Source organism: Pteropus vampyrus, unplaced genomic scaffold (genome assembly GCF_000151845.1).
Source record: "Pteropus vampyrus isolate Shadow unplaced genomic scaffold, Pvam_2.0 Scaffold6, whole genome shotgun sequence".
In the NCBI taxonomy this organism is placed as follows: domain Eukaryota; kingdom Metazoa; phylum Chordata; class Mammalia; order Chiroptera; family Pteropodidae; genus Pteropus; species Pteropus vampyrus.
The window spans coordinates 7,462,067-7,477,667 of NW_011888787.1; the positions used below are offsets into that span (position 1 = coordinate 7,462,067).

The window sequence follows — 15,601 nt, forward strand, 5'->3', positions numbered from 1 at the left end:
ATATATAAAGAACTAAGTAAATAGAGAAACATTCCACGTTCATGGATAGGAAGGAAGACTCAATATTGTCAATATGTTTTAGGTTCTCCACAATTTTATCTACAGATTCAATGCAATCCCAATCAAAATTCCAGCAAGTTATTTTATGAATATCGACCAACTAGTTCTAAAATTTATATAGAAAGGCAAAAGACCCAGAACAAGCAACACAATATTGAAGGGAAAGAACAAAGCTGGAGAACTGATGCTTCCCAACTTTAAGACTCACTATAAAGCTACAGTAATCAAGACAGTGTGGTATTGGCAAAAGAACAGACAAATCAATAGAATAGAATAGAGAGTTCATAAATAGGCCCGCATAAATATAATCAACTGATATTTGACAGAGGAGCAAAGGCAATACAATGGAGAAAGATAGTCTCTTCAACAAATGGTGCTGGAACAACCAGACATCCACATGCAATAAATTGAATCTAGACAGAGACCTTATACCCTTCACAAAAATTAACTCAAAATGGATCATAGGCCTAAATTTAAAACACAAACGTGTAAAACACCTAGAAGATAACATAAGAGAAATCTTAGATGGCCTTAGATATAGAGATACCTTTTTAGAAACAACACCGAAGGCATAATCTATGAAAGAAATAATTGATAATCTGGACTTCATTAAAATTTTAAAATTCTGCTCTGCAAAAGAAAATTTCAAGAGAATTAGAAAACAGTCCACAGACTAGGAAGAAATGTTAGCAAAAGACACATTTGAAAAAAGACTTACCCAAAATATACAAAGAACTCTGAAAAATCGACAATTAGAAAACAAACAAACTGATTATAAAATAAGCCAAAGACCTTAACAGACACCTCACCAAAAATATATATACAGATGGCACGTAGCATATAAAAAGATTTTCAGCATCGTATGCCATCAGAGAATTAATTGCAAATTAAAACAACAATAAGATATCACTGTACCCCTATTAGAATGCTCAAAATCTGGAAACCTGATACTAACTGCTGGTGAGAATATGGAGCAAGAGGACCTTTTATTTTTTGCTGGTGAGAATACAAAATGGCACAGACATATTGGAAGACAGTTTGGAAGTTTCTTATAAGACTGAGCATACTTTTATCGTATGATCCAGTAACCATGCTCCTTGGTATTTATCTGAAGGAGTTGAAAACTTATGCGCTCCCCCCCGCAAAACACAAATTGTTTGTGGATGTTTGTAGTAGCTTTATTCATAATTGCTAAAACTTGGAAGCATCTACGATGTCCTTTAGTAGGAGAATGGATAAATAAACTGTGGTACATCCAGACAATGGAATATTATTCAGTGCTAAAAAAAAAAATAATGAGTTACAAAGCCGTGAAAATGCATGGAGGAATGTTAAATGCATTTTACTAAGAGAAAAAAGCCAATTTGAAAAGGCTGCATACTGTATGACTCCAAATATATGACGTATTGGAAAAGGCAAAACTATGACGACAATAAAAAATATCAGTGGTTTTCAGGGAGGAGGTAGGAGGAGCGATGAACAGGGGGAATATAGAAAATTTTAGGGTAGTGAAACTATTCTGTTAGATTCTATAATGATGGATATATTTCATTATACATTCTTCCAAATGCGTAGAATGTACCATGCCCAAAGTGAACCCTAATGTAAACTATGGACTTTGGGTGATAATTATGTGTCACTGTAGGTTCATTCTTGGTTTGACAAAAAGTATCGTTCTGGTGAATGATGTTGATAATGGGGGAGCTTGTGCATGTGTGGAGGCAGAGGGTATATGCACCATTTCTGTACCTCTCTCTCATTTCTGTTGTAAACCTAAAACTTCTCTAAAAAATAAAATATTTTTAAAAATAAAGTCTTTATATTTAATGGGTGAAAGGATATGATGTCTAGTATTTGCTTCAATATATTCTAGCAAAAAAAGCCTAGGGGATTATGAAATGACATTGGCAAAATGTTAACTGTTGAAGCTGGGTAGTACGTACTTGGAGATTCATTTTGTTATTATTCTCCTTACTATTGTATATGCCTGAAAACTTTATAATAAATAAGCTTCTAAGCTAAATTTAAAAAATAGAGAATTGAGGATTCAGAGAGGTTAAGTGACTTTCCCAAGACCACCGAATCCTGGTCTCTGGGCTCTAATTCCTTCACTGTTTCTTCTACTCCACACTAAGCAGGCCTGACAGGGCCACAGGGACTCCATGTAGTCATAGTGGTATTGTCTGAGACACAGACTACACCAGTGGCAGGCTGGGTCCCTGACCCTTCTTTGTCCCCTAACACACCAAGGCAGGAATGCAGAGTTAAGATGTATGCTTGTGGGTGCGGAGGGGGTATGAAGAATAGGGTGCTGGCAGGCTAGGTAACAAGCATGATTTGGTTACTCAGGAATTCAAAACAGATTTCTTGCATTATATAATTTCTGTTTTCAGAAAAATTTTGGAAAATACACAAACTAATCTAGTATGACATATGTGGGTCTCCCTAACATCTTAGGAGGGCTTAAACAATGAGCCTATCTGAGTTGGTAAAGGATGAAAGAGAATATAGTCAACTTTGTGCCAATCAGACCGATTCCTGTTCCTCCTGTTTGTGACAGCCAACCATATTCTGAACCTAGAGGCTGTGGGCCTTAGATTCTGAAACTTTCAAGAAAGGAAGTCCCTTCTAGACCTCAGGGACTGAGGTTGGAAAATTAAGTCAGGATTGAGCTAAGGAAGATTCCATCTGTACTCACATGTTTCTGGATGGAGTCCCATGCTACCTTGGTGTTATTGTCCGAATGATATCGCTGGATGCTGTCAGTCAGGCCCTCAGCCGCAGACTTATTCAGCTGGGCAGGGCACATCCCAGCAAAGGAGACATTGCAAAAAGCAGGTGAGTTCAAGGAACAAGGAATTTCTAGTATAGGTTAGTGATTCCACTTATTCCTCCCTTTTGAATGGTCTCCTCAAAGCTAAGGAAGGGAACAGAGAGACATTCTGGACTTTTTTTTTATATATATCAGAAGAAGTGCTGAGGGTGAGATGGCATTGAAGGAAGAAGCACACAGTGGCCGCTTGTGCTTCCAGAACTCTAGTACCAAGGAGGAAAAGGGACAATCAAAGCGTGGGCTCTCTTATGCACCCAAACAGATATTCTATGTTGCCAGACACATGGAGAAAAGTAAGTAGGAGGAAGATAAACTTGGGTTTGCTATTCTTCCTACTCATCCTTCAGAGCAGCATTTAAATGCAATACCCTTTGTAAAAATTTTTTCTCTTCCCAATTACAATTAATCTCTCTTTCCTTTATCCTTTCACTTTGCTTCTATCTCTAATTATAGGACTTATTTTGTGCCAACTTCTCCACTGTCTACTCCCCATTCTCAGCCATATAATAAATTGTATTCTTTATAACTTACCTTCTGTTCATACACAAAGAGCAGGATGGCCAAGGTCACTTCAGCAAGGAGGATAATTAGCAGCAGAACAAAGAACTAGGATAAAGCAGAGACATGCTCACAGCACTGATCCCAGTTCTCACCCTATTCCCACTGCACCCGGGAGCATCCAGTCATGTCTCTGCACATGGGCAAGAGGTCTTTGTTCCGGCCTGGTTGGGCCTTCACCAGCTTTCTCTTGTTTTGTGAGTAATAGGTATTCTTTTCCTACAACTAGCCTCCAAAACTCTAGAGGGCAGATCAGCTGTCTTTTCACTTTGTTCTTTCCTTCTCATGTGCCTGTCAAGTTCCATGTGCATAATGCATATGAAATACCATTTGTTGAATCAATTAAACAATTTTGGCATCAGCTTATCAAAACAATTGAGCAAAAGACCAGTAAACTAAACTGTGTGTCCTTAGAGTTTGGGGCCTGGTCCTTTCTGCAAGAGCAGAGGGATTTTGGGGTGGGGACAGGTGATGGTGGAAGTTGAGAGGAGCTCTGCACAGATGGGGTGAAGAGGTGTTTACTCCCTTTATGTTAACCACACACAACAGAAACATTTTCATTTACCCCCTCTCCTACACCTTTTTACCCCAACATGAATTTTGACCACTTAAAACCTTTCCCCCATATCTATTATCTTCCATCTTTTGCCAGTAGTTTGGGAACTATCTGAGAACAAGACTTTCTTATTCTATCTCTAGGCTCCAGTTTATAAATTCCCATAATGGGAAGAACCAAGGTGACTGGGAACCCATACTTATGGATAAAGTGGCACTATTATGCCAAGCTCTGTTCTGGATGCACTAGAGAAATGAGCTTTTCTTTTATAGAGATTATGCCAAAATCTAAGCATAAAGGTATTCCTCGGGATGGTTAACTGACAAGGAACAACAGAAAAGCTCACGTTAGACCTCAATGGCTGCAGCCTAGGCCCTTGCCTAATTTGAGCCACTCATACTATGGTGTATCTCATGCATATATGAGATAGGGAAGTATCCTCTGACGTTTTTAGGGGGGGGTCACAGTACTCAGAAAAATCTAGAAAACTAGATTTTCCATTATTTAGCAACTGAGTCATCCTGCAAATACATACTAATGAGAAGAGGTTTTAGGCAGATGGATGACAGTTAATTTCAACCCAGACATGAAAAGGAAATAAAATGCTATGAAGGGAAATCACAATGACAAGTGTTGCTATTAACAGTAAAATGGATGCAAGGTGGATAGCAATACCCATCCCTGGGACCCTAGTCAGAAACAAAATACTATTGGTCTAGACAAATTTGGCTGACCTGAGACGCCAATTTTATGTTTCTATGATTTCTCTGTGCCATTAGGTGAGCTACCAAGAAACATCTGCCTGGGGCTTAAGACATGATATCCCTCCAATTAGGGGACCACCACATCTGCTGCGAGAGACTTACCGACATAAGCAGGCACTTGTTCTCCTTGATGGAGCCCATGCAGCCCAGGAAAGCAACCACCATGATAATGGAGCCGATGATGATGAGCACATTGCCCAGTGTGAGGGAGGGGAGGTTATGGAAGAGTACCCCAAAGTCATTGTGGATCAGGAAGTATATCCCAAAGCCCAAAATGCAGCAGCCGCAAAACTGAAAGGAAGAATCCCACCACATTCTTAGGTAAAACATCGTTCTTGAATATCTCATCTTCTCACTTACTTGAGATTAGAATCACCTTTTCCCATTGGCTCTATCAAGACTCTGATGAATAACCTTTTTACCCAGCTTTTCCCATGCACCTAGAAAACAGGTGACCCCAGCTTCCTCCTGTTAATGTCCCATGAATGCTTCATCCTACCTGTATCAGACATCATGGGAAGTTCACTTCTGTGTGTAACACAATATCTTCACATGTCAGATCCCCACTACCTTGTTCACTCAACTGTTTACACATGGTCTTCCCTTTGGAAACCACAACCATGCAGAGAAAGGGTCCTGTTTGAGAAGTTTGTCTTGCTAGGTAGAAAAATGGAGAAGCCAACTTTTAAGAATCTTCTCATAGAAATGTAAGTACCAACTCATCCTGTACCTGAAATTTGATTGCTAAACCTCCCCAGAAAAGATGACTTCCCTTTCAATCAGCTATTCTTCCAAGAGGTCCAGGGAGCACGTAAAAGCTAGAAAAAAAGAGGCACTCAGTGCACAGAATGTAGTTTCAGGTGCCTCATCAATAGATGTCAGTAGTGAGCAGTAAAAGCCTAAAGCCCCCAGAGAGAGAAACCGCATCCCCATAAATAACTGCACTGGTGCATTTCAATTTTGCAAGCTTATACTGTGGCAGGATGGGAAGACTAGAGGAAAGGATAATTCCCTTCTTTTTTAGGCCGGTTATGCTGCACATGGCCCGGGCATGCATGAATTGCCCTCCACATGATGCTCTTTGGTAGAGGAAAGAAGTAGAATGTAGCTGGGAGGAGGTGAGCTCAGCCACACTCAGAAGAGACACACTTACCCAAAAGAGCAAATTGAAGAAAAATAGGACATACTTCAGCAATTTCAAGCTACTCATGCCCATGCTGGAATATTCTTGCACTAAAAAGTGGAAGGAAAAACAGAGGAAGTAAGTGTCCCAGCTTTGCAAGGTAGCTCCAAAGATCAGAGGTCACCAACATTCAGGGGTAAAGGATCCTCAACATTACCTTGGATTTGAGCTGTGACTCTTCTCTGGTAAGTTTCCCCAAACTTCCTGCTCTCTTAGTTTCTGAACTGAGGTGCCAATTGGCTCATCTCAGACACTCATGTTTTCTTCAATTCAGTAAACCAAGGATGGTGTCATTGAATTAAGCACTCTAGAAGTAAGCTAGAGAGCCACTCTTAGGGGAGGATGAGTCACAGAGACACACAGCAGGCCAGTACTCAGGGACTAGTACCTGGGCACTTACTCAAGAGGGCAGCACTGGGGTCAGGGATTGGCCAGTCAGCCCGCTGTGGAGAAGGCCCATGGCTTAATCAGCTAGTTCTTTAAATGCCCTGAGATGCACATACATACTACACGTGGTCTATAAAACTCTCCACATGAAGGTGGGGGGGAACTTACCTATGCCTCCCTCATTCTTTTATTGAAAAGACCTTTTGATGTTTTTTTTTTCCTAAGATACTATAGGAGATGCAATCATGAGGAAGTAGTAGCTATCCTCCAGAATATGTCAATCTTACAGCAGAGATAAAATTGGCCAACAAAGATCCAATGGAGAAATGAAAAGAGAGTTTGAATTTTTAAAAAATAGATTTTTTTTCTTGATGAGGACATCAATATTCAAAGTCTGATCTTCAATTCTAGAGAACAAGATACACAATTTTGCATTTTCTCTCAAAAGTAATGAGGTTCTATAGAGTGACTTGTATTTTAAAACTACCCATGAGAGCAATATATAAAACAGAATGTCAATTTTTGTTTATTTTTCCCCCATTAGAACTATGCCTTTTCTAGTGCATAGATTGCTTCTACAATTCATCCTACCTTCTTTGCCATGTGAAGGCACCCAGAAATCAGATGGTTTTGAGGGATGGTTCAGCCAGGTTATAGATAAGCCTGATGAACTACTTCTGTTCCATGACAGAGTAATTTCTATTGAAAAGACCGAATACTTTTATCTATTTCATACTGTTTCCTTTCCCTTTACTTTGTCCTTTTTTCCTTTTCTTCTTGTCTCGACCTTCAAAATTATTCTTAATCCTTCATCATTACTTTAATCAAGTTAAAATAAAATTAATTAGATTGTAATGTGTTCCAAGACCCCAAGTGAATGCCTGAAGCTGCAGATAATACCAAACCCTATATATATTATGTTCTTTTTTGCTATACAAAGTTTGACATAAAATTAGGCACAGTAAAAGACTAACAACAATAACTAACAATAAAACAGAACAATTATAACAATATACTATATTAAAAGTTATGTGAAAGTAGTCTCTCTCAAAATATCTTATTGTACTATACTCGTCCTTCTCCTCCTCCTCCTTCTCCTTCTTCTTACCTTTCTTCTTCTCATTACGTAAGATGATACAATGTGCATGTGATGAGATGAAGTGAGGTCAATGACGTAGGCATTGTGACATAGCGTTAGGCTACTATAAGGGTGACTTGAATACAAGCACTATGATACTGCAACCATTGATCTGATCATTGAAATGGCTACTAAGTGACTAAAGGGCAGGTAGTGTATACAGTGTGGGTACACTGGACAAAGGGATGATTCATGTCTCAGGCGGGACAGAGCAGGACGGTGCAAGATTTAATCATGCTACTCAGAACAGCATGCTATTTAAAACTTATGGATTGTGTATTTTCGGACCTTGGTTGACTATGTGTAACTGAAACCATGGAAAGTGAAACCATGATAAGGAGGATGAAAAAAAAGTCCAATGATTTACAACACAGTCTTTGAGGTCAAACTGGAAGTCAACCCTCACAAGTGCTACTAAACAGCTATGTGAGATTTAGAAGCCTACTTAACTTTTCTAGTCACATGTATTCCTATGTAAAATAAGGTAATACTTATACGTGATAGGGTGGATGTGAAGATTAAATGATTTTACCACATAGATAGACATATGCCGAGTACTCAATAGATGGCACCTGTGATTATATAGTCTTAAAGGACCACTCTTGTTTATCAGGAAAGGATGATAGATTTAAGTGTTTCTTAGGCCTCTGTACTTTGACCAAGTATCTCATAGACTAAGAGACATCTATGGAAAAAAATAATCTTATTCGTTTTATCTAGAATTTTAAAATTAATTTAACTCTTAGGATGTGACATTTATCAGTCTTTATCTTCAAATCCTTGAGAATCCTTACTGTAGCCCTTTGCACAGTGATAAAAGATGAGTATGTCAAGTCCCAAAGAACAGTACATTATGCCATAGAAATTCAAAGATTTTCAGCTGTATTTTTTTAAATGTAAAAATATAAAATCACATATTTAGGTATGTGCTTTTGGCCAGTATAGATTGGCCAATATAGATTGGCCAGATTTATGCTCTCATCCAAAAACAACCAAAAAGTGTACAAATTATAAAAAATGTCTCACAAGACATTGGACATCAGACAACTTTCAAAACTCAATCATAGGAAAACAAACAATTGCATTTAAAAATGGGCAAAATATCTAAACAGATACTTCACCAAAGAAGATACATGGATGACAAATAAGTACATGAAAAAGTACTTTACTTCATTAGTCATTAGGGAAAAGCAAATTTAAACCACAACAAAATACCAATACCTACCTGCTAGAATGATGAAAAATAAAACCAACAAACAAAGAAACAAACAAAAAACTAACAATGCTAAGAGTTGGTGAGATATGGTGGAACTGGAACTCTCATCCACTGCTGATGAGAATGGAAAAGAGTATAACCACTTTGACAAACAGTTTGCCAGTTTTGTAAAAAGTGAAACATACACTTATACGATCTAGTCATTCTACACCAAGGTATTTATCCAAGAGAAATGAAGCATATGTTCATACAAAAACTTGTACAGGAATATTCATAGAAGCCTTATTTGTAATAGCCAAAATCTGGAAAAAACCCAAAGGTCATCAATAGATGAATGGATAAATAAACTATGGTATAACCATATAATGGTATACTACACAAGAATACAAAGGAATGAACAGTTGATATATACTATGACATAGATGAACCTCAATATAATTATGATAGGTGAAAGAAGCTAGACGAAAAAAGTATTATAGAATTATACACTTGAAACCTATATAATTTTATTAACCAATGTCACCTCAATAAATTTAATAAAAATTTAAAAAGTAAGTACTCTAAGTCCAGTTATATAAAATTTTAGAAAGTGAAAATTAATCTATAGCAACATGAAAAAAGATCTATAATTGCCTGGGGATAGGGGTAGAGGAGAATGAAAGGGAGAGGAAATAGATGGGTAATAGGAAAGGGCAAGAGCAACGGATTACAAAAGACCACAATAATCTTTTGGGAGTGATAAATGTGTTACCTTGACTGTAGCAATAGATTATGCATGTATACATACATCAAAAGGCCCTTCCTCATTTGCACTTGTCCACCTTTCCAAACTCATGACAGCAGTCCCTGTCTTATACTTTAAAATTTAGCAAGCAGCATTGAATACTTACCTCAATGCCTCCTTCCTTACTTTTGCTCATGTGGTTTGCTGGAATGTGCCCCTTTCTCTCCCTCTGACTCTTTAATTTGGTTAGCTATTAATCATCCTGAGACTCAGGTCAAGCAGCACTTGTCCAGGAAGCCTTCTCTGATTGTATCTATTTCTTCATGCCCAATCCCCACTCTCCACAAAGAGTGCCTGTAACATCTGTGCATCTCCATTATGGTACAAAACACTTTGTTTTATAATTATCTCCTCCTTCGGTAGAATATGAGCTCCTTGAGAGTAGGAGCTAGTTTATTCATCTTCGAATCTTCAAGGCCTAACACAGTACCTGATTACACTAAAAAAGTAAGGTTGTTGAATGAACAAATGATGACATTTGCTCATTAATTCTAAATAATCTGGTATATGGGATGATCATAATATTGCAGAGTCAGGAGCCTTGGGCTTGAGATTTATTCTTTCAATAAATTAATTTCTTGGACATGGCAAATAGCTTACACACAAGAAGACTGTGCCAAATGCCTCCTAAAGTCACCTCAGCCCCAGTAATGTAGGATCCTATGACAGCTGCTTAAGACCCCTGTAATCCAAGTGTCCACAGAGTACCAACTAATAAGGTGCCCACAATCCTGGGAATATCCTCATTGATTCTTTACTTCACAGACAGGAAGACTAACCTCTTCTTTCTCTTTCCCTTATTTTCCACTTATTCAGACTCATACCAAATTAAAGGAGAAAAGCTTCCCTTTTGGTGAAATTGTTAATATTGTTACCACAAGCAATGATGGCCCCAGTTTTCATTTAAACCCAGAGAGAATGCCACCCTGTTCCCCTTTCCCTTTATTTACTATGACTGGCCAATTATTGAACTCCCACCTCTCCACCCCTCCCAACCCCTATATTTGAAAAAACTGACACCACTCCACAGTCAAAATCTGTGACTCCCGGCCCCATGACTCATGGCTCTGTGAAGAAATTCTCTAACGTCATTTTCCAGGAAACCTCTATAACTGAATTGCAGTTGGCTGTGGCCACCTCCCACGGCTCAGTGTGAAGGCAAAGGATGAAGTTTACACTTTAATTTCCTTCAAGCAAAGTGCTTGAGCAGGTAAACTGTCTTGTGGATTTCTAGTTGAATCCCTCTCTTTTCTTTGACCCATACTTGCAGGGCCATCTAATCTAGTCTTGAATTTAATCAAGTTTAGAAGTGGCTAAGTTTGGGCAGAAGCTTCAAAAAATAATCAAATCTTGATCTCCACCTTTATCTGATCCAATCTTAGAGACCAATCTGGAGTCACAGCAAGACAGCTTTGGTGTTACATAGGCTGTCATATTTACGAGATATTAAAAAGTGTTCCTCAAACAAAACAAAGAAAGCAACAGAGAGTAATAGGAATTCATGATCAGATAATCTTGGAAATAAATGGGATTAAATAAAAATAAGCCACAAAACAATAAACAGTTTTTCTAATGAATGACTTCTAAGAAACTTGTTATATGCTAATGTACAATGTGGGTCTCTTAGAGAAAAGTCTACTTATATACTACAAACCTATTCTTATATTGAAGATTACTTGCTAACAGCTCAGAGAACATAGTGTTCCATGGAATATAGTTTGATAAACACTAGTAATGGAATCAAAGAGATTTACTTTTGAGTTCTGGCAGTGCTACATACCAGAAACATGGCCTTGGGCTACTTGCTTAACCTCTCTAACTTTTACAATTTCCTCATCTTTAAAATGGCAACATCAATATGTACCTCACAGGTTTTTCTCAAGGTTAAATAAGGTAATATTTCCTAGATGACTCAGTACCAGAGTGCCTAGTTCAGTGACTACTGACTAAAAGATCAAGTTCCGGCTTCCCTACCAGTCCATTTCTACGGGTAACACAGCTTCCTGCTAGATTTTCAAAAATAAAATACATCGGAGCCAGGAGGTCTTTAATAATCCTTTGGTTATTTCATTTTTTTTGTAAATACCTTTTAAAAAGCTTTGTGTGCCCTTTGCATAAAAATTTAAACAATGCAGTTCAAAGAAGAAAGCATAAAATCTTTTGAAACCCCACCGCCTAGAGATAATCACTACTAACATTTCAATGAACATCTTTCCAGACATTTATCTACATACATTTCTCACTATACAGATCTATTTGCCAATTTATATGGAAGAGGATGATGTTCAGCAAGGTATCATTGGCTTCCTATCCCTTCCTACATGGAGCCTGTGGAGGTCTTTGGTTCTTCAGTGAAGAATATTGGGGCCTTGATTAAGTAAAGATTTTTCTAAGTAGGAAAGAAAATCTGTTCTCCACAAGGGCCCCCAAATTAAGGCCCTCCTACCAAAATAAATTTAGATATATGATAGAGTTCACTGAATCCTGAAAAATGTCAACTTCTTCATAAACATCTTATTTATAATTCTCACATTACTTGTACAACTTAAGTGTCAATAGCCCTATTTTGTAAACAGGAAATTCAAGATTCAGAATACCTATATAATTGGCACAAGATTCCCCCACTAATAATAAGCAAAGACAGGGCTCAGGCCAAAATGTTTCAGCCTCCCAAAACCATATTCCTTCCATTGTCCCAGGTTCCAGTTTTGTGCCTTCTGCTTCCCAACTCAACTCACGTGTTACAAAGTGATGAGCCCCCAGGAAGATTCTTTCCATCTTCCATAGTTTGAACCCCTGTGGGAAGTGGCTGAGAAATAATGGGGATTATGTATGACTTCTTGAGGGAGTAATAGACAATTGTAGAGGGAGAGATGATACTAAAATAAAACAAAACAGAACTATCAACTTTTATGCATTAGTTTTTTCTCATCTTTCCATCACTTTGTCAAAGGAATGTGTCTTATTTCTTTCTGATATTGTGGTCTGGTGAAAAATTTTTCCCTTCAAGGCTACTCTCAGGGGAGAGGAATTAGTGATTTGTAGAGAGAAAGAAGGAAGAAGCAAAGAGGAGAGAAAAAAATAAAGACAAATCCAGATGATCTTGGAGGCTCATTTTCTTCCATTTGGAAGCTTAGCAAGATAACAGCTCAACAAAAAAATTATGGATTCTACTAGCAACTGACCTAAGACAAGGATCAAGAATATCAATGTCTTAAAAGACAAAGAAAGACTCAGGAACTATTCCAGATAAAAGGAGACTGAAGAGGCATGATGGTCGAAAGCAACGCACGATCAGAAACTTCCTTTTGCTATCAAGAATATGAACGGAGCAATCAGTAGAATCTGAATAAGATGTGTGGCTTGTTAATAGCACTGCACCAGTGTCAATTTTCTGGTTTTGATCACCGTAATGTGGTTAAGGAAGGGAATGTTTTTGTTTGTAGAAAATGTACACTAAAGCTCTTATGAGGAAAGGATATCATGCCAGTGATTACTCTTAAATAAGAAAACCAGGGATGAATAAAGAAAATGTGGTAAAATGTTAATATTTGGAAAATCTGGGTGAAAGGAATTCAGAAATTTTTAGTACTATTTTTACAACTCTTCTGTAAGTCTGAATTTTTGTCAAAATAAAAAGTTTTTAAAAAGAGTTAAACATGAGTAAATGATCTAAGAGATTCTAATGTCAAAGTCATTACAACTTAAGTCTTTGATGGTATAAATACTGAGATTCTATCATAGCTATTTTCAGAAGAACAAACCATTGGATAATTCTTTAATGCCTCTATTTGCTCCTGATATAGAGTAAATATTAAGCCGTGAGTTCAAATTTACTTGAATTTTAAAAGAGTTAAGAAGTCAAAATTATTTATCACCCTTATTCCTTAACTAGTTCTTCTGAAATATAAAATGTCTAACAAAAGTTTGACAAATTAAATATATATTAAAATTATGGTTTTCTAGCATATTGATTTCAGATCAACTGAATTTATAATTAAGTTGTATTTTTATTTTGCTTATGTTAAAATGCACTGGAAATTGAAGGAACAAAGAGCAAAACCTAGTGATGCTTATTTAATAAGAAGTCTATAAGAAAGGGAGAAGATGGATTTCCAGTCACAATGGCAGAGTAGGTAAATGCTGTGCTTGCATCCTCTCATGACCACATCAAAATTACAACTAAACTACAGAACAACCATCAATGAGAATTGCCTGAAGTATAGCTGAATGAAAGTCCTACAAATAAGGACATACAGAAGAAGCCATCTTGAGACTGGTAGGAGGGGCAGAGACACAGAATGGGCAAGTCCCATACCTTGCATGGCAGTTAAAAATAGGGAGGGATATCTCAGCTGCGGAGGTCCCTCCTGAGGAGCAAGGGGTCACAGCTCCACACCAGGCTCCCCAGCCCAGGGTTCCAGTGCCGGGAAGAGAAATCACAACTCCTGGCTGTGAAAACCAGCAGAGATTGTGGCTGAGTGAGACAGAGGGCAGCTGGAGTTGCAGGTGTTCCTCTTAAAGGGCCATGCATGGACTTACTTACTGACCAATGCTTGGGAAGCAGCTTAGAAAGCACCAGGGACATACATGAAGGAACCGAATTGTCTGGCTTCAGAGCAAGAGCTAGAGGGGGGCAGCTTTCTTCAACACAGAATCCATTGTTTCTTTGTTGAGCCCTACTCCCTCTCAGCATGCAAACACAGGTGGCTGCTATATTTGAGTCTTCATCAACCTGGCTAACATGGCCTTGTCTCACCCAACTTGCAGGTGCTTCTAGTGGAATTTCCATACAAACAGCTTCTCTTGGCTCATGCTGTGAACTTTCCTAAAATCTCTCAAAGGTTTATAAATCCCCAATAAGAAGCATCTGGCCTTGGCATGCCCCATACCTCTTGCTGAGCAGCCCCAAGCCTGGCATTGGCAACAACTGGTCTCGGTTCCTGGCTTGGCCTCTCAAGGCACCTCTAACTCCAGAGTGGATGGTGGCCATCTGTAGATTGTTTTGTGGCTCAAGCAAGGGGGCCCCAGGTAGGGCACAGGCCATGGCTGAGTTTGGCCTACATCAGGGACCCTCTCAGGAGGCCCCAGGCCGCATGCCTAGGGGCTGGCTTCAAACAGAGCCAGAGCATCACCTGGGGCCACATATAAGAATGACACACTGAAAGGGCAGACTGGGCAGGCACCAGAGCCCTGCTAAAGTGAATCCTGCTCCATAGGGTCAGCCCCTGCACAACAGCTCCTCCACTGTGGTCACAGCCAATCCTCACAATCAATCAGCCCAAAGGTCAACCCCTTCCGTTGACATGCAAACAGTAACCAAGGCTTGACTACAACAGGAGGGCACACACAGCCTACACAAGGAACATACCTGGAGCACCCAGCTCATAGGACCAAGGAGATTGTGCCACTGGGCAATACAGGACACCTACTACATAAGGCCACTCTATTAAGACTGGGAGACATAGCAACTCTACCTAATACATAGAAAGAAACACAAGGAGGCAGCCAACATGGGGAGACAAAGATGTCTCAGGTGAAAGAACAGAACAAAACTCCAGAAAAAGAACTAAACAAAATGGAGACAAGCAATCTACCAAACGCATAGTTCAAAACACTGGTTATAAAAATGCTCAGTGATTACAGAGAGAACTTCAACAGGAGATAGGAAACAAAAAATGGAGATAGAAAACAAAAAGGAACCAGTCAGAAATGAGGAATACAATAACCGAAATAAAGAATATATTAGAGAGAATCAACAATAGATTAAATGAGGCAGAGGATCAAATAAGTGATTTAGAAGATAAGGTAGCAGAATATACCCAACCAGAATAGTAAAAAAAAAATAATAATAATCCAAAAATGTGAGGATAGATAAGGAACCTCTGGGACAATATCGAGCATACCAACATTCGCATCCTGGCAGTGCCAGAAGGAGAAGAGAGAGAGCAAGGAATCAAAAACCTATTTGAAGAAATAATGACAGAAAGCTTCTCTAACCTAGTGAAGGAAATATACATACAAGCTCAGGAAGCTCAGAGAGTCCCAAACAAGATGAACCCAAAGAGATCCACACCAAGACACATCCTAATTAAAATGCTAAAGGTTAAAGACGGAGGGAT

General features: G+C 38.6%; 1 protein-coding gene across 2 annotated transcripts in view; it reads right to left on the reverse strand.

Annotated features, from left to right (window-relative positions):
• The window catches only part of CD53 (CD53 molecule), a 26,601-nt gene that overhangs the window by 4,659 nt on the left and 6,341 nt on the right, over window positions 1-15,601 (reverse strand). For both annotated transcript variants that reach the window (XM_011367410.2, XM_011367401.2), the window contains exons 2-5: window positions 5,925-6,004; window positions 4,874-5,062; window positions 3,425-3,499; window positions 2,759-2,854 (exon numbers count right to left, since the gene is read on the reverse strand). In XM_011367410.2, the coding sequence (XP_011365712.1) occupies window positions 2,759-2,854; window positions 3,425-3,499; window positions 4,874-5,062; window positions 5,925-5,987 (423 nt within the window). In that variant the 5' untranslated portion in view covers window positions 5,988-6,004. The remainder of the gene's footprint in view (window positions 1-2,758; window positions 2,855-3,424; window positions 3,500-4,873; window positions 5,063-5,924; window positions 6,005-15,601) is intronic.